Here is a 22,761-nt window from a genome sequence, read left to right as displayed (position 1 = left end):
AGTCCACCCGGAATGACACCACCGTCACCGGCATTTCGCGCACGGCGTATATTGTTCGAAACCCGCCGCCACACACGGTGGCCATTGTTTATGGACAGTTAATTTCGTTTACTTTAACGCGTCGCCCAGTGCGCCAGGACCTCCGCAGGGCCAACGGAACGCATAATTGATTGATCAAATGTACCGAAACAACAGAGCCAAAGAGCCGGCCGGCATCTGGGGACCACCGAACACAGTCCTTTCGCTGCCGTCCGCGTTCGATTACGTCGATTAGGATACGGGCCGACGTGTGCCCCCTGTGTTTGGGGATAGACGTTAATCCGGAGCATTGCTGTGGCGATTTAATCATGTTTTCTTATGCAATCACAATGGGGCCGGCTCGCTCCAGGGTGTCCTTTCGGAGCCACCCCCCCCCGTTGGCGGACACCATTAACTGGGAACCTTTCGGCTCCACCACAATCACCGTGGCGCGCGAAAGCTTTCTGAAGGAGCCGCTTCCTGAGCGAAGAGGGATCCCTGTTTAAGTCAGGTTAGTTGCCGCAGACAATGGACGACATCAAATCATCCTCCCAGAACTCCTGGCTACTGGCGTGCACACGCGGTTCACCGGATTTATGATGGTGGGAAGTAAGGGCAAAGTTCAAAGACGTTGCCGGTCGCGTTCTTCGCCGCGCCAACATGAGGGAATCAATTTGTGGAAAGTAGTTTTCCGCCTGACTGGGTCGCACAAAGTTCTTCTATTGGCTCGCTGCAAATATGTGCAGCCCCACGCTTATGGGTGCATGCTACTGGCGCGCGCAGTTTCATTGTGTTTTGCCCGTCGAGCTGAGATGATAAAAAATGAGTTTGTCTTTGTTGATTACATTTGTTTCCCGTTTGGTGGTGGTGTTGGTGGGCCCTCTCCCAACTGAGGATGATGTTTTTTCTCTCCTCTTGTCACAATTAACACGCAGCGGTAGCGTTCCCGGCATACGCTGGTTACCACACGACGCTAGGTCCTGAATTTCATTACACATAATCCCGTTTTTTTTTTTTGGCCAGCCCGCTGCAAGTTTGCCCATAACATTACGCTTTCCATCCCAGCCCGACGATCCCAACGATTTCGGGCGGGAGCTTTATTCCCGGGCTCCCCGGGAGCTGTGTGTGTTTGCTGTATTTAATGAAAGTTGAATCTTTCTCTCTTTTAACAGTCATTATATTCCATCAGGCGGCTGCCCCCTTTTTTGCAGGTAGCTGGCCTCCAAATCCTGGCCTGGCTCACGATCGGTGGAAAAACTCTTTTCCATCACGACACCCGTCCCACACAGTTGGGGGCTATTCATTAGGTTTTACTTTTTCCGGCGCTTTTTCCCATGCGCCACATTTGTCGCCATGTCGCCCCCGTCCCGCGGAACTCCCGCTCGCTCGCTCGCTAGCCGCGCTCTATTCACTGCCACCGATGACAAAGGTCGCGGAAAGTGCTTTCGCGCGCTCTATTGATTTATAATATCAAAGGACAGGTTTTTATTCTCGCTCTCATGGTGGTGGGTACGGATTTCGACGGTTGTTCCGCCGCCGATTAGCAGCGACGCAGCGAAATCCTGTGCGCAGCGAAAGGACACCGCGCGAAAGGAATATAATTAAAATATTTCAAAACACAACGCTTTTTGTGTTTGGGGAAAAGGAAAAAAACTCGGGAAAACAGCGCACACATTTTTCACAACACAAAATTGCTGAAACGAACGACACCCGGATCCGGTGCAATTGCGCCACGCCGCCCAATATCGGCTGGAAAAGGCTGGGAGAGAGACGTACCTCATCAAAAGCGCGTAAAACGCTAACATCGAGTAAGCGCGAGCGACAGAGACGGAAAAGGTGGAAAATGAAACAGAGAGAGAGAGAGAGAGAGAGAGAACGGGGTGATAGCTTATCGATTTTGTTAATTTCAAGCGGTGGGCCGCAGTGGCCAGCACGTCGCGCCCCACCACCACGACATGCTGACTAGTTTCCGGGGCCACCGCGCGCAAAACGGCGCACTAATGAAGGCTCACAGAGAGCGAGCGAGAGAGAGAGAGAGAGAGAGAGGGTCGTCCGGCACAGGACATACACAGCACTACACCACCAACACACCAACACTAATCGGGCTTGGCGCTTGGGAGGACACACTCAGAACCGCGGACTTCCGGTCCACTCCGGGTGCTTAGCTAGCTGGTGGGGTGCGCCCAGTGTGTCGTGCTTGCCTCTCGCTCGCACACTGGGCGCACTCCGCCCAGCTTGACTGCGAAGGACTTGTCGAGTCCGACAGCAGCAGCAGGTCCTTACCGCCGCCGTGGTGTCAGAGAGCGATGAGAATGTAAATAGCGTGGCAACAGTGATTTGTTTCCACCGTGTGCGGGTGGCCTCCGCTACTCCCACTGGCCTCATTCTGTCACCACCGTCCTTCCGCGTGGCCCCGTTCCCCGTGGCCACCGGTGTGCCTTCGAGTGTGAGCAACAGCGCCGCGCGTAGTTGGACCACTTTCTTGGTTCTCGTCTGCCGCGCAGGGGTGCCACCGTTTGTTACTTTTTCCTGTCTTTGGTCGTGCCATTTTTGCGCCCCAAAATCAATGCTCTGGTGGTGCTGCGACGAAGTAGTTGTTTGGTAGTAAAACTCCTCGTCGACTGTTTCTTGTTTGCGTCGGATTGGGGAATCCGACGAGGCGCCACGACAGAGACCGAGCGCCATTGCAGTTGCATAAATTATACTATCAAACGATCGGTCGCGGTGGTTGGTGGCCTCTGCGCTAATGCTCTGGCCGAGAGGCCAGGATGCTCGATGCCTTTTTCCGCCCGACCCGACGGATAAATGGCGTTGGACGCAGCGTCGTCGTCACCGCGCTCCACATTGCGCGGTGCATCGTAATCAATCTTACTTTACCAAACATCACGTACAGACCGGACGGAACCGAGATTTCTCCGCGTCTTTTGCGCGTTTGGAACGCGCGGAGCACGATTTGGTTATTTTTGCCTTGTTTTGTGCTTGCAACAATATTTTTGCTCCCTTTTCAGATGCACCCGGTTTTCCGGGAATTTTCCCGGAACCCCCCACCCCAGCGGAGAAAGGAGTAAAAAATCAATTTTCCGCCGTCGGTGGTCGGTGTTGTGATCAAAGCAGCATTCAGCGCCATCCCATTGACCATCCCGATCCCCGTGGGTGGGTTGGTGGAAAATCGTTTATTGGATTGGAATCGAGGCGGGGACGAAAAACAAACGCAACAAATTGAGAACCAAAAGGATATCGGGGACAATATGTGTGTGCGCTGGCCTAGCCGGTCAACAACTCGGGCCCCGGTCGGGTGGGGCCGCCACAAGGACAATTAAATTTCCTTCACTCGATCCGAAACGATATCGATTCGCCCCCAAAAAAGACCGCTCCGCGCGGCTCCGTCCGGTATGTGTGTGGCTGTGTCTGTGTGGTTTATTCTTTGATTTTCGTGCTCCGCAACAAAAAAAAAAGGGAAGCAGATCGACAAACTCTGAGCCAACAACGAGAGAAAACGGAGAGAACGGAGGGCGACTTCTCGGGCGAAAAAAAAAAACGGTGAGCGGTGCTGTGTGTGATGGAATGAAACCCAGTAATGAATCCTTTCACTACATCCATCCTCTTTTTTTTTGTAGGACGAGAAAATGACGCAAACTCCTCCACGGCCACAGAGCAGAAGAGATGCTCACTCGGCGCTGTGCTGATCGACTAAATTGGATTGAAGAGAGAGAGAGAGAGAGAGAGCGCTCTGTTGGTGCCGAACTATCGGGTGCATGATTTACAGGACAAAGATATCGGATCCCTTTCCTTGGCGTGGCGTGGAAATCGATTCCTTCCGAAACTCAACAAGAGTCTCGTTTCGTTCTCATCGCACGAACACAAAAATAATGCCTGCAGCCTGAACACACGCGATACGGCGGCCACTGCCGTCGCCACCGCGAAGGATACGAGATCCTTTCGAGCCATCACACATACTCACGCACACACGTGCGCGCGGGATAGAGTCGAATCTCCTGCGGAATCATTGGCGGCCGACGATACAAAGGAGAGCAACACCACCAAGTGCACACGCTCCTCGAAGGACATGTTGTCTTCACCGTGCCTCATGCACTCGGAAGAAGGAGAAAGAGAGAGGGAGAGAGCACAAAGGACGCTAGTTCGTCCCGTTCCGTGCCACGGATGGCGCATATGGTGTCACGGGCGCGAGAGAGATTGTTTGGCGTTGCTGCTGCGCGCACACGGAACAGAGACAACGATTTCCCGGACAACAGGCCGCACCGCGGAATGGAAGGCAAGGCACAGAGCGCGCACATGTTACCACAGGATGTTGTCCTCGCCGTACCGCCGTCACCCGCTCACACTCGCGCTCTCCTCTCCCGCCCGTGGCGGCCCTCGGACAGGTTTAAATTAGAATCGGCATCGATACTCGGAGGAAACGCGCAAAGGAGCAGCTTCTGTTGCTGTAATTTGGCCGTGTGCGTGTTTTCCATTTTGGGCGCGTGTGCGTAATGCTCTCGGTCGCTGTGTGTGCGTTGGATGCTGCAAAGGAAATGGGGCTGCTGCGTGGTGCTCTCTCTCGCCGTGGTGCCATCGTGGAAGACAAGCATATCGCGAACGAGACACGGTACTCGAAGTCGCAGTTTTCGGGGAATCACAATCGCGCGCGCTTGCTGCTGTCCCTTTTTTGGTGGAGGGTCCTAGAAAAGTAGTGAAATAGTTAAACCGTGGAATCCGATGGTGGAAAATTAGTAATAGTGCGTTATCGGAAAACTTCAGAAGTCGATTTTCTTGAAACGGCTGAAACGGTCCTCCGAAGAAAGCTAATCTCGGATACCACGTGCGCGAATGCTGACGGCGAAATTGTGAGGCAAACGTTTGTGGAAAGGAAAGCACTTTTGGATATCACAATTGGCAGAGAAAATGCGTAGGATTTGTTTTCCAACGAAATTCGTGTATTGCCCCAAGTCCCAAGATATTGCGCGACAAAAGAGATTAGTCGCTTCCTTGAGTCGCTTCCGAGTGCAAATTAAGAAGAGAATGAGAGGACACCTGTGTATCGGTGTGTGTGCAAGAAAGAGAGAGAGAGAGAGAGAGAGTTCGGGAGAGAACTCATTAATCAATGAGAATGGGAATTTGTGAAAATTTAAATAAAATATGCGCCGAACGCCACCGTGTGCCGTCTGCCGAAGGGCGGTCCAGCTTTTGTCCGTGCGAATCGCGTGCCATATTATCAAAACAAACAATTTGCCCGTTTTGTTGCGCAATTGCCTACGACTGGGTTCTGGTGCTAAATTCTTGATACCCTCGCGGCCCACCTCGTCCTCGTCCTGCGGTTGTTTCATGCTTAGAGATTGATCCTTTCGTTGTTTAGTGAAAAAAAAGGAGAGAGCGAGTGAGAGAGAGAGAGAGAGAAAAAGAGAGAGCGAGAGCAAAGTTAATGTAAAAGTTGGGGCGGCGTCAACGCCTGCTGCTGTTGCTGCTGCTGCTGCATAAGGCGGAAGTGCAGGTTGTGATCCGCCGACGCCGGAAACAATACGCACACGCGGCCTGGGCCGGATGGCAGCGCCCACGTTTCGTGCATATTTATCGGGATGCCATTTTTTCAATGTTGCTCCGTGCTCCTGTGGTGAGCGATAGACGCTGCGTTGTACGCCAGCCGATGTTATGGCATCCAGGAGGAAAAGTGTGTGGGACGCTTTTGTAACCGAACGGCACCGCGAACCGGGCGAGAAAGAGAGCGAGCAGGAGTGAGTGAACGCGATGGTCGGCCGATGATGCTTTTGGATTTGGTTCCCGAATACAGAAGTCGCACCCGGCGGAGGCATCCGGAGAGCAGCAGACGGCGGCGCACTTCACAACAGCATCCCGGAACAGAATCCGACACCGGAAGCGGAGCGGGGCAATGGGGTGGTGGCGTGGTGTGTGATGTAAAGATCGCGTGCGTGACAAAGGGCCCAACGGAAATTTGAGCGTGTTAGGGTGAAAATTCTCTTACTCTCTGTACGAGAGGACACCCACCCGAGACCGAGCGGGAGAGCGAACAGAGAGGTCCTGCCGCGTGGGGGGGCCGCACGGTCACAACAACAACACACGGCGGGGACGCGCGTGGAATGCGCATTCGAATGTTTTGCTTCCGGTGAGAGTGTTTTCTACTTCTTTTACGCCGCAGCCTTACCGAGCGGCCGGCCACCATCGGTTGTAATTATCCTTTTTATCACTCTCCTCTCACTTTTGCCGACTTTGGCGAGCGAAGCGAAACGAGAGATAAGCGGTGAGAGCATTTTCCGTGACTTTTCCTATCCGGTCCACGGTGACGACGCTCTTGTAACGCCACTACACCGGATTTACCTTCGCTCGACGGCGACGGGCTCGGGACTTCGTTCTCGATGCTGAACCCGTCAAGACGCGCGCGTTCTGCCGTCCGTCGTCGTGTCCGTTTGCAGGCTGTTGAGTTTAGATTTTTCGTTCCTCAATCCTTCGCCTCAATCGCGGTACGGTACACTTGACTGTCGGATATGGTGCCGCCTGCTATGGCCCCGGTCAGCACCGAGCGATACCTGCGCCACCGGGACACGGACGGGTTCACGCGGTTTCAAACGATAAAGCGATGTCGTGTCGCTCTCGAGTGGCCTAAATGCCCACTTTTTTGTGTCCACGATTTCAACCACAAAGTAGTGCCGCCGCCGCTTGGCCGGGGAGATATGGCTTGCATTTTTTGTGTTCTAAAAATAAAATAGACGGTTTATGCTGATAATAAGAAGTGTGAGCTCTCGGAGGAGTGAGTGGGTTGCCGCCAATGGACCAAGTGAGTGCAAAAAAGGGGGCCGTGTCACCACAACGTTCGAAACGAAACAATCGTCCAACGGCCCCTGGCCGACCAGTGACTGTGCTATTTATTGCAAAATAAGACAAAAACCGAACCGAAAAAGACCATTGCGATGCGTCACACTGCGTGTCTCACGCTAGACGACCTGTGTGTGTGGCATGGTGAGGCAGCAACAGTGATAGCCGTCAATTAGGCGCAAAACGGTTCAATTGGCCTACCGCAAAGACTGTGCAAAATGTGGCCAAATCGCGTGAGCGCGTGGTCAACTGTCACCGTATCCACTGGCGTCGTGCGATATGTGGGCCAGAACGTTACTAGCGTGAGAGCGGATGGCGCTGCAAACAAAGGATTTTTTTAGCCCTTCCTGAGGTCCCGGAAAAACGGATCTTTTTTTTCTCTTGTTTTTCTTCTCCGCCATTCACGTTTCGTGCGCGACACCGAAGAGCGCGTGACTCTCTCTCACGCCCAGGCACGAAGGCGCGCGCTCTCCTTGCAGGGAGCAATTCTCGCTGGCTTTTGGCCAGTGTTAACAATAATGAACCAAACGGTCACAATCGCAAGATGATACGGTGATAGCGCGGCCCCACACCGGAACAGCATTTCAAAAACGGATATGCTCTTGATTAGCCGAAGGGCGAACGAGCGAGAAGCGATTGCTTCATCTCTAGAAGGCGCTGCTAGTGGCTGACAACTCACTCCTCCGTCCAACGGGTTCTCTCGCTTTCGCTTATATTGTTGCTGTTGCTTGTGAAGTGCATTGGATGTTGAGTCCGATATTTTTCTTCTTACCGCTGTCACGGCTTACTACTCTCCCGGCGCTTTGCTGTCGAAAGGTGCATTTGAAGCAGTTGCCACAACTACAGGTGAAGTGCTGTGCGCACCAAAAAGTTGCATACACTCAACGGCACCTCGACAGCAACAGTTCTTGGGGATGTGCTTCTTTTCTGTTCAAACCATTTTCCTGTTATTTGTGTCGCCCCGAGTACCTCTCGTATGTCCTTGCTACCGGGCGACACACCGGACACTTGTCTACTCGACTCTCGAGCTCACTGTGATTGGCTTCTGATGTCGTGAAACGCGCTTTCTTGCTTCCGCTTTCCAGTGCCAATGTGATGCTGACGTGTGTTGATAAAAAGTGTTCAGTTGTCCTCAGTTAGTGTTAATGCTAGTGTGATGCATATTATTAGTGTTGCGAGTGATCAGACGTGCGTGTTTTTGCAATGAATCAGAGGCAGTGCGAATTATCACCGACGTTTGGTGGCGGCACGCAGCCGATGGTGGTGCACCACCTGGTAATGCACAACAGCGAGTGGCACGTCTCGTGAGCTCTCTCGGAAAAGCAAGTGGTGCAAACAGTCACAGTGAGCAAAATGTGAGTGAGTGAGTGAGTCGCATGTGCTTTCGTACGAAGAAAATAGTAGAACTGCCTTTCGGTGCGCATCTTTCCTTCGCGGTGTGGTGAGGTGTTTGTTCCTGGAAGCCGTCTTTCGATCGCAATGAAAAGATGATATTCGGTAAAGCTCGCCGTTGCCCTTCGATCCGTCAATTCGATCCCTAATGGCTCGTGGGATCGTAATCCCTGTTTTTCCCTCACTCGTCCTTCGTCCTTTTCGTACCATACGTTCGTTCAGATGAACCAATACCGATCCGTTTGCTAACCGGTTTCTGCATTTCTGTACGGCACGCAGGTATTTTGTCTCCTCCGGGTCCATTTCTAACACCGAGCCCATCGCCGTCGATTCCAGCGAGCCCTCGGCTGCAACCGTCACCATCACAGTCACCGTTCTCGCAACAGGACATTCTGTTGGTGACTAACAGCACCATCGGTAATGTGACTCAGGAGCAAGTGAGTATCCAAAGTTTTTGGCCGGTTTTGGGCGGCGAGCACGCGTAACTAAATGCGCATCTTTTACGCCCCAGGATCGCAAGACGGGTATAGTGGGACGACGCCAGTCATTCAGCCAACAGCAGTCAAGCGCCACCCTCCAGCAACAGCATCAAGTGTTGAGCAACAGCGCCAGCCCCAATGCCGGAACCGTGGTGTACCGTCCAAGTCCGACGCAGTCCCCTGCCGGTGCCACGACGTTCAGCATCTCCACCACGCCTGGCAATGAGTTCAACACGACACTAGTCGGTTCGAATAACATTTCGCTCAATAAGGTAAGTTACGGGACCGTCCAGGCCGTGCGCTTTTGTGGTATTCGGGGGTAACTTTGTGCCGTTTTCGCATCCCCAACAGAAGGGCCGTAAATCGTCCACGGTCAGTGGGATCCAACAGCAACAGAACCACCTTCACCATCAGTCACATGCAGGCCATGGACATGGAACATTGCCCGCCGCCAGTAGCCCGAAAGCGGCGAAAAAAGGAATGCAACAGTCGTCGCAGCATCAGCACCATCACCACCAGCACCACACGTCGTTCGTTGGCAGTCCCATTGCAAGCCCGAGTCCGATCGCGAGCCCGAACGGTCCGATACTGGTCGCGACCGGCAGTACCGTTGGCGGCGGCAACGGTGTCGGCGGTGGTGGCGCTGGCACCATCATCGTGGGAAGTGCGAGCAATCCCGGTGCTAACAATCCCGGTGCTCCGGCCCAACTGAGGCCACCGACACCGCAGCCTATCATACAGCAGGTAAATGAAGATGAGGATCACCACCGAAGAGTGCCAACTGATGATCGTCCACTAACTTCTTTCCTTTCTGCTCTCTGTGCTTCGTTTCTATGCTCCCTGATCGGCACCGCCACTAGTATCCTGTCATGAGCACCGGAAACCAGATAGTGCAAATATTTCAAGGTTCTCAGTTCATTACACAATCGCAACCTACGACCACGGTACAGCAGCTTGCAGTACATCAGCAACAGCATCAACAGCACCAACAACATCTGCAACAGCAACAAAGTGGTGGTCGACAGACGGCAACGATCGTGTCCCAGGCAAATGCTCAACAACAGCAGCACCTGAGCCAAACGACCGCTCAACAACAGCATATCCCGCTGCAAACGCTCCAGGCGCAACAGCTGCAAACGCTTCAGCAGCACCAACCTCACTCGCAGCAACAGTTTGTGCAGCACCAAATCATCACGGCCGTCCCCTCGGTCGCCCAAAGTGTTTTACCATCGTCGACGGCGACCGTCACTTCCAGCGGATTGGTGATTAGTTCCGCCGGCATTGCTTCGAATGCTCTCCAAACGTCACCCGGTGGCACACCGACGAGCGCTTCTGGAGGCGGCCTCAAGCTTCACGGCAAAGGGCCACAGCAAATCCTGCCTAAACCGCTCACATCGTCCGTTTCGCCAACGACGTTTCACGCGGCTCCCCAGCAAGTATTTGTCTCGAGCTACAGCACCGCACCAGTTCATTCGCTGGGTGGCGCTGGTATCGTGACGAAAGCGATCGTCTCGCAACCCAAAACCGCCACATCCGTCTCGCTCCCGACGGTCGTATCGCACATCGCCGGGCAGCAGATATCGCAAGCGCCGGGAGCAACTTTCACGACCACCGCCCAACCACAGCAGGTGGTGAGCGCCGTTGGGCAAGGTACGGCCGGTGGGCAGCCGACGGGCCAGATGGTGACCACAGCGACACCGCCATCCACGGGCCAGCCGGGTGGAGCGGCGCAGGCAACGGCAGCGGCGGCTCAGAATGGTTCCATCATCCTGCCAACGGGTAACCTAAACGCACAACCATTGCTCCTCAACCAGATGCCGGTGTTGGTGCAGCAAAACACCCCGCAGGGGGTCCAACTAATCCTGCGACCTCCCACGCCCCAACTGGCCACCCCAAGCCTCGTGATTCATAACACACGGCCCCAGCAGCTGCAGCAGCCGCAACCGCAGCAAGTGCTCCGGATACTGAATACGAACGGCACGATGCAATTGGCAACTGCACCGACGTTTATCGTGTCGTCACAGGGTAATCTGGTGCCACAGAATTTGTCCGGTCTGAAGACGAACGGAGGCGTTGCGGGACTTACGGCTGCTCAGTTACAGCAGCTACAGAGTCAACCCCGTCAGCCGCAACAACTGACGGCCATCAACCAGCACCTGCTGAGTCAGGGTGTGGCGCAACTGCACGGTAACCTACAGCTGAACGGCAACCTCGCCCAGATCCAAATGTCCAACGGATTGAACGGACAGCTGCTGACAACCGCCTCCCTGCCGGCGCCGTTCCAACAGGCGCAGGTCGGTGGGTTCAGTTTGCCGAATCAAAACATCAACCTTAACCAGCTGGGCGGCGTTAACCTGCAATTGGCGACGGGCCCGGGTGGTACCACGTTTGTCTCGACATCACCGAGCAACGCGGGTGCCGCAAGTGGTCAGAATTCCAGCACAACCGGTGATTTAGTCGTAAGCGGACAAAGCATTCAATTCACCGGGTCCGGCCCGGGGAACACCATCACTGTGAATGCCCAGGGTCAGCCTCAACAGCAGCCAACGGCGGGTCAGCAAATATTGACCGCACCCACCACGCTCGATGGACACTCGATGCAGACGACACAGTTGATACCGACGGCCGATGCACTGAGGGGCACCTCCATCCTCACTACCGCTTCCGGTCAGCAGGTGATCATGACGGATAGCGGAACAAAGAGTCAACAGCAGCACCAGCCGTTGGCGCAAGCGCCCCATCTGTACAACCCTGTCTCATCCAACACCCTCCAGCAGCCCACGGTGTCTCCCGTATCCGTTCAACAGCCCCAGCAACCGTCCTTGGGTGTCACGCGAATCGAGGTGGAGAAACCGAAAAAGGAACGGCGCAATAAAAAGAAGCTGAAACCAGTTCAACAGCAACAACAGCCCCCCGTAGCGACAGCGACACCAATGATCGTGCAACAAACTGTGCCAATCACCAGCCAAGCTGCGATCGTCAGCAGTACGTCCGGATCCACGATTGCAACTTCCGGGGACCAGCGTCTTGCTTCGCCAGTCTCGCCACCACGGTCGTCCACTTCGCCGTACGCTAACACGCACACCTCGACGGGGAAACTGGATCTGGCGAATCTGATGAAGATCTCCGGCATCGGCATCGAGGATGACGATTTTATGGACACCGACGAACCACCGCCGTTGGTGGCACCGGCTCCTACCAGCATCATGCCCGGTGCCGGCGACTATTCTGCCTCGAACATTGTGATACAACATGCCAGCGATACGACCAGTGCTACGAACGTTAGGAAGGATCTGATGTCTCCGCCGCCAGCACCATCACTACCGCCACCGGCACCGGTGGTTGCGGCGCAGATCCACGTTCAACCGCAAACCGCAGGACCGCAAACTCAAAACAATTCCGACATTATGATCACAATTCCGAGCGGAATCGGGAGCGCAGGTGCTGGCGCGGCGGGGAACATGGAATTTCCTTACACCATTTCCATTCCCGGCCTGGAGGGAACGCTGAATGCAACGCGAGCACAGAAAACTTCTTCTTTGACAGCCACCGGCAACAGTTCCACCTCCGACCAGCCTTCGTTCATGATCACGATCGATCCTTCGAACGATCCCAGCTCCGGTCAAGCGTCGTACACCGTGTCGCTGCCGCGTTTTGGCGCGGGCTCGAGCGAGGAGTCGAAGATTGTCAACGTGGCCACCGTTGCACCGACTGCTAGCGTGCAAACTTCGAGTGCCTCCGCCGTTTCAACATTGGCCGCCCAATCGCACAACAATACGATCTGTGTAAACAGCTTAATGAACAATGTGCTCAACAACACGCAGGTAACGCCGACGCTGCAGAGTCAAATCAACGAAATCCAAAATCAGTTGATTGCCGAAACACAGCCACATCTTGTCAGTGGCGCGACGACAGCGTCACACGGTGTCGCATCCAATGTAGCAGTAACAGGCGGCTCCGTGCATACCGCTTCGCTAACGGCAACGACTGTTGCACCGCCGGCGTCTATTGTGATTTCACCGACCAGCGGGAATAAGCTCTCGGTTGTCTCGTCGAAAAAGAAGTCGAACACCGGCGGTGGAACAGGTGTGGTGAGTGTGAACGCCGGAAAGAAAAATGGCAAAAAGTTGGAGAAAACGTTTGAAACGATCGGCACAACCGGGGCCGTTCCGACGCAGATTGGTAATATACAAATATCGCAGATCGATGCCACCGCAAGCAGCAAGCCGACCAAAGGTGGAACCATCAATAACCAAATACAGATCACGCCCATCATCGACAGTAAAGTGGTGGCATCGCAAGGCAACGTCGGCAACTCCAATCCTCAGCTCATCAGCAGCACAGTAGGTGGCCAGTACACGCAATCGGCCCCACCGCTGCAGCCAACGATCACAATTCAGAGCAGCCCATTGCAACCGGCACAGCCGCAGCACAAAAACATGATGGCCCCTATGGGCGGCAATGGTGGAAACCATCTTCAACAACAATCCATTCCAACATCTTCGGTCCAATCGTCATCGGCGATGGGCGGTGGGGTTAATAGTGTCGTATTCACGACCCAGCAACAGCCAACGGTAGTCGTGCCTTCGACGCCAACCGTGCAACTCCATCAGCCTTCCATCACGGCAACACCGACAGGGGCCACCCTGGTGGCAGCGCCCCAACCTCCCCAGGTGCAGGCCACATCAGCCCAGGGCATACTTTCGCAGTTGACGGGAGCCCTGAGCCTGTCGCTGGCGGAGAATGGCCATCTAATACTGAAGCACGATGTCAATCAGCCACAAACGACGGAGTCGCAAATGATCCTGCAGGCGATACTGTCCGGTGCGCTCGGAAACATTACACTCGTGAATGAACCTTCCAAACCTCCGGCCAGCGCTAATGCGGCCACAATCGCTCCGATCCAACCGGTCCAACACCAACAGGCACACGCTTCGGTTGTTCAGCCACAATCATCGGTTGCAACGCAGCAAAGTGGACATCAGCTTGTTCTAACGGCGCCAGTCCCACCATCATCCCACGGCAAAACAGTGGCCACCGTCAGTGGACAACAGCAGAAGCCACCAGCAGCAACGACGACCACCGTAACCGTTCAAGCCACGCACCAACAACAGTTGCAACATCAGCAACAACTTCAGCTACAACAGCAGCAACAACAGCAACAGTTACAACAACAACAACAACAGCAGCAACAGCAGCATTTGCAACAACTTCATCAACAGCAACAGTTACAGCAACAACAGCAGCTGCAGCAACAACAACAGTTTATACAACAACATAGTAATGCTACAATGCTCCCAGTATACACGTCGCAGTCTCAAATAACAACAGCTGGGCAGCAGACGATGGTGCAGTCATCGGGGGGTCAAGCGAATGTGGTCTCATCGCATCCAGCGACAGCGCAGCATCAACCGATGGCACAAGCACTGAAAGAGGTACGCAAAACTGAAACGGTACTCGCACCGTCGCTCGTAAGTCAACAGCAAATTACACAACCACCACCGTCTCATTCCCTTCAGCAATCGGGTCCAGTGCAGCAACAACCAGTACCAACGACAGTGGTGGTGAATCCGAATACACCGAAGCTTGTGGAGCTGCCGAAAGTTGGGGCGAACCAGCAGCTGTTTTCGATGAACACGCTCACGAATCAAATAACGCAGCTTAGCCCTGGCCAAACCACGGCAGCCCTTGGTCCAATGGAGCGCGTGCTTATCGTTCCGACCGGCATCAACGCTCAACAGTTGGCCCAGTGTTTGATGCAAGGACAGATTCACTTCAACAACATTGGCCAAGTGACGCAGTCCAGCGAACCCAGACCAACCCCGACGCTGTCCCAATCGCAACCACCAGCACTGTTAACGTCATCGGCATCATCGGCGGCCACGAAAGGAGCTTCCGCAACGATGCAACACCAAGTTCAGTCCGTCAAGAATCACCAGCAGCTTATCAACCCCACCGGAGCGATAGCCGGCCCGAAAGTGATGGTTCACAATAGCGTTAGCATTACGGCGACCAACAATAGCACGACGACTGCATCGGTTGTGAAAGAAAAACCGAAGAGAAATCGCTCAAAAAAGCAGGATAAAGTTCTACCGACGTCTGTAGTGACAGCTCCGAAGGCCGCCGTCGTAAAGGTGAACTCGGTTTCAAGTGGGCTTCCACCGAGCGTCGTGCTGCAGCCGGGTCAACACGCGCAGCCAATCCTGGCGGAGGATGGCACGAAGATTGGCACTAAAATTGTGGGCACCGTGAACCCGAACAACTTCGTTACGAACCATCAGCAACATTCGACTCAACATCATCTCCCCGCAATAAACACGACCACAAGCTCGACACCCTCGCAGCCACTCGTTGCCCAGGTGCACCCTCAGCAGCACCAGATCAACAAAAAACCTGTCCTAACTCCCACGATCACGAAAGGATCAACAACGGTGACGGCAATCAGTGGAACGCCAGGTGGCGCCGGTGGGGTAGGAGGCATCATGAACAACGTGAGTGCTTCAGCGACACTGAAGAAGGTACGCACCAACACGCACCTGCAACACAGCCATCAGACGTCGATATCCTCACAGCAGCAGCAGCCGATGCCGCCACTGGTGAGCGTTAATTCAGCCATTCCGAGCACACCGTCGACCGTGACCGGAACGCCGACCGTAGTGCCGCGTGTTCAAACCATTCAACTGACACCCCAGAAACAGCAACATCTGAAAAACGTTCAGCAGCAAATTCAGCAGCTGTCGACAAAGTTGCAGAACAAAAATTTGCTCTCGTCCCTCATGATACCGGCCGAGTTCGATCCATCGAATCCGATCCATAGTAAGCCACTTCCGACGATCAAAAACATCCAGACAATGACGGACAGTGAAATCTACCAGGCGCTTCACCGACTGTTTATGGAGCAGCAGAAGATTCTGTCAAGCGGAAAGATCATCCCCACGTTGCCGGCTAGTCACGCGTTTGCCTCCTCGCAGCCTCCACCTCCACCAACACCAATCGTGGAGCTAAAGCAGCCGCAGCAGGCCATCATATCGCCCATCACAGTGACACCGACCAATGCTCCTCATACACCGACGGTAGTGGGAAAGCAGCATCATGAGCTGCTGTTGCCGATCTCATCGTCCGCTGCTCAGCATTCGTCGATGTCGATCACGATCACAACCAGCACCGTGCCGATCCAGGCCGTAGGTGGGAGTAAGATCGCCGGAGGTGTCGGTACAGGTGCAGTGCACGCTGCTAGTAAACAAACAACTACGATCATTCCGATCACCTCGAGCAATCTGCAACCTCCACCACCACCTGTTTCAATCCATCAGCAGTTGCAGACGGGAAAACCACCTCTCGCTACGCTCAGCAGCACCCCCGTCATTAACAACAACACCAACATACCTAACCTGAAGCTTCATTCCACGGCCGGTAACACGATCGTTCAGCAGCAGCAACATCAACACCATCTGGTTGTGAATAGTAAGAGCATTGCACTTCCGTCTGCGGGAGCTACTGCAGCCTCAGGTCAACCGCAACCGACCACAACCGTCGTTATGCCACCATTGCACACGCTGGTTCCGCAAACCCCAGCTTCGCACACGGGCACCGTACCGATGATGAGCGTCAACAAATTGGACCCTAGCGGCACGGGATCTGCGGCGCTAGTGAACCATCCACAGCTCGTACATCAGCTTCCTCCGACGCCTCCTCCAACTGCCACATCACTCCTTTCGGCACACAATCGCTCAAACACACCCGTTCCTCCGCCACTCGTAGCTACGGCACTGCCTGCGGGAAGTCAGCTGAAGACGCTTACCAGCGGCTCCACAGGCGGCGCAACGGGTTCATCGATCGTGATCGTTGGAGGATCGCATGCCATTCTAAGCGGATCGACGCAAATGTTGGCGCAAACAGCGGTGAGACTGCAGCAACAGCAACAACAACAACTTCAGCAACAACAACAAAATATTAGTGGCCTGGTGCTGTCCTCGTCAGCGGTCACTGCGTCGTGTCCTTTAACGGCGACCAATGCTTCGATCACCGTCACCACTACAGCCTCGTCCTCTTCGTCTGTGATACCACCGCCACCGCTTGTAACGACCACCAACAACTACGCCAACAGCAATAGTAACAGTCATCCTATGTCGCTAACTCCATCTTTGGTGCCGACTGTTGTTGTTACTGCAGGAGTTGTTGCTCCAGCAACGCCCGTTGCAACCACGACGACAACAACGGTTGCAGCTACGGTCCCGACAACGACAACCACCGCCAATGCTCTCTCATCGGCGGTTGTTGCAGCTTCCGCTCTCTGCAACTCCTCGAACGGACCACCGGCGGTAATTATTGCAGCACCGGCGGGAACGTCACCGTCCACACCGATGACCTACATCACAACCAACGTTCCGAACAGTCCCGCCGTCAAAGTACCCCGTGCAAGTTTGTGAGTGTGATATTCCTTTTTTGCTTTCGCTCTTTTCGGCATCACGTTTCATCCCAGATCGTGCTCGTAACGGGTCACGAGGGACGACGAAGGCAGATGGCGTTAAGCGAGAGCCTCTTACTAACATCTTGTCCTTTCTTGTTCGTGTTGCCGATGTTGTATAGATTCGAGATACAGATACAGAAGGATCAGGATGCTTGCACCAAGCCGGATACCAACACACCGTTCGGCAGCAAGCAGGATGCGATCAAGCGGCTTATCCGATACCATTGCATGTACGAGGAGAAGTGCGAGGAAAATGAGGAGGAAGAGCTACAGTTCGAGACGACGGCCGAATGGTTTCCGGAAGCCTATCGCACCATGATGAACCGCTACCGACGGTTGATGATCAACGAATCGATGGTTAGCGGACACCGTTCACTGTCTGTTCAGCACGGTATAAACTAATGTGGTTGCCCTTTTTCCATTTGCAGCGCGAAGTGCGTACATCAGAACTGATGCTGGTGAACAAATTGTTCAAGGCTGACATTACCCAGGAGATTGAAGAGATTCAGGACCAGCTGCGTGACAACGACGAATCAACAACCAACGCGGACGATGTGATTTTTGTTTCATCGTCTGATGAAGATAAACCGAAACAGGATGCCGAAAGTCCGGCGCCGCTCATGCCGCTCACGTTGCAGGATGTGGCCGATGACGGTGGTGTAGCGCAGAACAAGGAACTGCCCACGACGGTTGTTGCCGGTCATTTCGCCCATTCGGCGGGAAGCTCAGTGATCACAAGCTTGGAATCGTCTCGGAAGATCAAGACAAAAGAAGAAGGTGCCAACGAAACGGTAGTATCGGTAGTTAAAGGCCAATCGATGACGATGTTCGGTAGCCAGTCTGCGATCACCGGGAGCGAACTGTTCCAAAGCGCATACGAACACTCGGTTAACAACTGCTCTTCGATGCTTCAGTCCGTTCAATCGAACATCGTTAAGACACAAGCAGTTACGATGCTGCGTGGCGTGACATCGTGTGAAAACTTCAGGAAAGACCCTCCGCCCATACTGGACAGCTTCGATGATATCGAAAGTGAAATCAAACCGAGCTTCATAATGAAAAAATGTGACTCTGGCAGTGGTGAAGGAGAACTTGCCGACGACAGAAAAGGTGACATAGTGGGTTCATATCACCACGACCAGGTCGTTCTCTCCGCTACACCACCAACGTTGCGTTATTTCAATCAAATGCAGTCCAATTCCGCGCCCAAAGAACCCCACGGCATGATGATAGTTTCCAAAGAAACGAAACAGATGTCTGGAAATTTGCCAGCAACGTCGTCGTCTGTCGTCGTTCCTCCACTAACATCGGTCGCGACAACGCACGCCTCAGCCGGGTTGCGCACGAGCGTGGTGTCCACTGTGGAACATCATGACGCATCAGCGTACGACGACTGGATGTGCTTCCCGAAAGATCTCAATTACTTCACCACAGCGGACGGTGATGGAAAGAAAACGCCCGAAGAAGAGATACACGAAATGTTCAATTCGACCGACTCAAAGCTGGACCAACTGTTCAGCAGCAGCGTGGACGATAAGCAACAATCGACTGGTTCCTCACGTCTCGACTCACCTTTGGCCGATTTCTTCAGCGTCCACCACCAACAGCAACAGTCAATGCAGAGGCAGTTGGCGACGGACGGATCAGGCGGTGGTAGCTGTGTGGTTTCTTCGAAAGTATCCGAAAGCCGTCTCGATACTCTGTTCAACTGTGGACCATCGTTGAATCGGACCGGTGATAACTCTTCCGAGAGCGGTGGGGGTCCGATCGGAAAAGCGGATGAATTGATGGACCGCCACTGGACTTCGTCCGTGTTTCGTACAGCAGAAGATTCATCTACCACGCCGCTCGGCGATGGTGGTGGTGCCAACTTTCTGCATAAAACGACCAACAGTTTCGACCTGTTACACCACCAACAGCCAGCCAGCATCGGTAGTAGTGCGAATGTGACCCACAAACGCCATTGGTCGGCCACGACCAGCAGCAGCAGCACGTCGTCTAGTTTGCTGTTTGCGACGCACCCCGAAAATGACGGGCTTACGGGAGCTGATCAGACCAAACGACCGTGTCTCTCCGGTAGCCGTGCTGAAGAGCAGCAGCTCCATAGCAACGCCGGCGGCGTTGCAGTAACTGTTCCCGGCGATGGTGACAAGCACGTCGATCATCGATGGTTGATGGAGTGTTCGGGAAGTAACGACAGTAACTCGGAAATAGTGCCCCCGAATCGCCACCATCATGCGACAGTTGCCGGCTCGAACAGTTCCTCCACGACGACGACGACGTCAGGTAACGATCATATTCTTCTTAACAACAATCGTAGTAACCCCGGTGCTGGTAGAGGCATTGATGGTGTTGGTGATCTAGATAGCGTTCGCTGTGGCGCTACACGGGGAATGCCTGCTGATGGAAGAGCTACCAATGCCGGCGCGGTCATTATCGGCGACGGTGGTGATGGTGGTTCCGCGGATCCGAACAATCGTTGCCTCGGCACTGGACGGCACCCGAATGAAATTTCGACTAACATCAACACGCTCCGTAGCTCGAATAACAATAACTGTAGTAATAACAACAGCAACACCCATAGCAACCATAGCCACCACCACCAGCAGCAGCATCATCATCACGGGCCAGTGTCGAAGCGCACTTCCTGGAACGGCGACATTTTGCTGGCGTCGACAACGGAGGATGTTGAGCATCATCATCGACACGTGCTCGATATGCTCGATACTAATCTTAGCCTAAGCCTAAACAACCTTAACAGTATCTGTAACGACACGAGCCTGCTCGACAACAGTGGCGATCCGACGGACGTGCAACATCATCACGACCAACAGCAGCATCTACAGCAACAGCAGCTATTGCTTCATCACCAAACGGAACAGCATCAGGAAGAAGGTCATCTTCTTCACAGCCAGCTACACAATCACGACCATCATCACCACCACCAACACCACCACCACCATCAGCATGCTCATCAGCTCCATCATAATCACAATCATCACATGCCTGGATTGGTAGGAAAGACCAAAAGTTGTTACGGACATGCGGCTGATTTGATGACGGACGGTGGTGGTGCTGCTGCTATCGGTGGCGGTACTGATCCGACAACGGGCAGCGTCGACACGGCAAAACTAATCCTTGGCGGTGGTTGTAGTAGCGTTAGTGGTGAAGTAATTAGAATTGGTGCTAGCGTTGATTGCGCACAGCAACAACAACAACAACAACATCAGCAACACGACAACAACGGCCATGCCAAAATCAACTATCTCGATCGTGAACTTCTAGGCTTGGATTCGGTATCAGATGATGCGTCTGGCCGTGCACCAGTCATCAACGTACATCATGGAAGCATGCTCAAAGATGGCGACGGAATTTCCGAAACATTCCCCGATCACCGTCAGCAACAAGAGCAGCAGCAACATCATCACCAGCAGCAGCACCAACAAACGCTGGTCGATCTGCAACATCTGAACCATCAGCTGGCGTTCGACGCGCTGGGTGGAGCCAACTTCGATGAGGACATCAACCGCCAGGTGCAGAACGCAATCGACAGCATACTGAACCTGCAGAGCAACGAAACGGATGCCGCCGCCCTACACTACTCGCTCGATCACTCCTTCCTGCCCGACAGTCCGCTCAACAGTCTAACGTCCACCAGTTCCATGGCCAGCGGTTGCCCACCCACGTCCGGGATGGGTGGAAACATTCACACACTGCCGGAGGAGCTGCAGGGTCACCATCAGGTGATGCAAAATCAGCACCACCGCCAGCAGTCGTCGATAGCGGCCGTCCAGCAGGTAGGTCTCGGTAAGCGCAAGTATCCAAACGATTGCCCCTCGCCGATGATCGGTATTTCGCCGGACGATGGCAGTCCGATGGGTCCCGGCAGTAGTGGAAGCAGCAACAGCAGCAACAGCACCATCAGTAGCTTGAGCAGTGTTAACAGTGCCAGCGTTAGCAGCAGTACCAGTAGCACCAGTGGAACGAGCCTTCTCGGGAACGCCATGGTAAACCATCACTTTGGCGCACCGGACGTGGATCCGATGAAGGCGATCATCAAATCATGACAACTTTCCCTCGGAATTGGTGGTGGTCCGATGATGGAAGGAGATAGCAGAAGCGTAGCACTACCTGTAGTCTTGTTGTCGCCGGCTGCTGGGGCGATGGGAGCTACGTCTCACACCGTAGTGTCCATGCCGGGCACGGCGACCAAAGTGTAAAACGAAACACGACACGATTGTGAGCATAACTGGTGGAGTTATTCCACTCACGATAATACTTATTATTATTTCGATATTTTAGTGCTCGAAAAAAACCGAAGAAAAGGAAGATTTTATTTATATCTGTTGTCGCCTCTTTTGTTACTTATAAAACATTTGACCAGAGAGCAAAAATGTATGATGTAGGAGCACTTTTGCTTCTTGTGATTTTAGCTCAAACATTTTCCTACGATTTTAATTGTAAAAGTTAAAAAACAAATTTCAATGGCGCAGCGTTTTTTGTCGTCCACCGCGACTCCATTGTCCTTTCAATTGCTCTTACTTGTTGCAATGTAATATGCGTAGCACTGTATCGCATCAGTCCGTTCTTCACAAGGAGGAAACATCGTTTGGCTTGTTTGGCTAGTTAGCCTTTAAACGAATTATGTGACAATAACAAACCTCTCTTCAGCGTGAGCTAAACTAGAGTGTACTCGTTTCCTCCTTTATTTTTGTAATTCGTTTTTGGAATAGGAAGTTTATTTGAAGGAAAGGCACATAAAAACACGCACAAAATAAAACTATATGTTTCAATACGGTGGACACATTTAAACGAGGCCAGACGCCACTTATTTAGAATGCTTCCGTGGTGAAAGCAGCCCTTGTACTCGATCAAATATCGTTCAACGCATAAGAACTTTTTCTTATTTGAGCTTTTAGTTTATCGGCTTGGCTCCTCGTTTACAGTATGATAGGTTTTAACATTTTCCCGCTACCTGGTTTTTGTTGTACCAATCATTTTCATTTTTCGACATTACCCTGTTCGACGATCTCATAAAATGTTTATCGTGGAGTAAAGCAGAGACACTAGACTTTTCACGGTGAAAGGGCAACGGCAGTGATTGATTGGTTGTTCCACTGCAACGTACGTTCGGATTTTTCGCATGCAAATGGAAATGGCGTGCAAACGATTCGGAGATGAGCTACCGGCATGAAGATTAATGACCGATAATAAATCGGTACAACACGCGCGAGAAGATGCGGCACAAGAAAAGCGCTAGAGTGCATAAACGAATGTAGTACTTGTGGCGATGGTAGCGACTTAAGGAGGTAAGCTAATTTAGCTAAGACAAAACAAAGCAAAAAAGAATAACAATTGTGTAGAGAGAATTAGGTGTAAGTTTAGTCGTACGCGGTAGTATATACGGAATCTATTGTACATATGGTCACGCAGTTGGAGGCAGTGAGCCGAAACAAGGATAATAGGACACACTATTCTTATATGGTTGCGTAAGGCAGAGTGCGCGTAGCAATTGGCACCAATCCTTACCAAGAAGCGCGTCCTGGCGTGAGTGAGAACGAGCGAAGCTGTGTCGGC

General features: G+C 53.2%; 1 protein-coding gene across 1 annotated transcript; it reads left to right on the top strand.

The window, feature by feature from the left end:
• The first annotated feature begins 8,330 nt into the window (after nucleotides 1-8,330).
• LOC131207174 (mucin-2) lies at nucleotides 8,331-21,251 on the top strand. Its single transcript, XM_058199786.1, has 9 exons — nucleotides 8,331-8,340; nucleotides 8,515-8,672; nucleotides 8,747-8,986; nucleotides 9,066-9,458; nucleotides 9,575-9,658; nucleotides 9,689-13,639; nucleotides 13,685-17,139; nucleotides 17,304-17,541; nucleotides 17,613-21,251. Exons 1-9 carry the CDS (start codon nucleotides 8,331-8,333, stop codon nucleotides 21,249-21,251), a joined length of 12,168 nt encoding a protein of 4,055 aa, XP_058055769.1.
• Nucleotides 21,252-22,761: the final 1,510 nt, after the last annotated feature.

Source organism: Anopheles bellator, chromosome 2 (genome assembly GCF_943735745.2).
Source record: "Anopheles bellator chromosome 2, idAnoBellAS_SP24_06.2, whole genome shotgun sequence".
Taxonomy (NCBI): Eukaryota; Metazoa; Arthropoda; class Insecta; order Diptera; family Culicidae; genus Anopheles; species Anopheles bellator.
The sequence above is the reverse complement of the archived record's forward strand: the minus strand, read 5'-3'. Positions and strand labels throughout refer to the sequence as shown.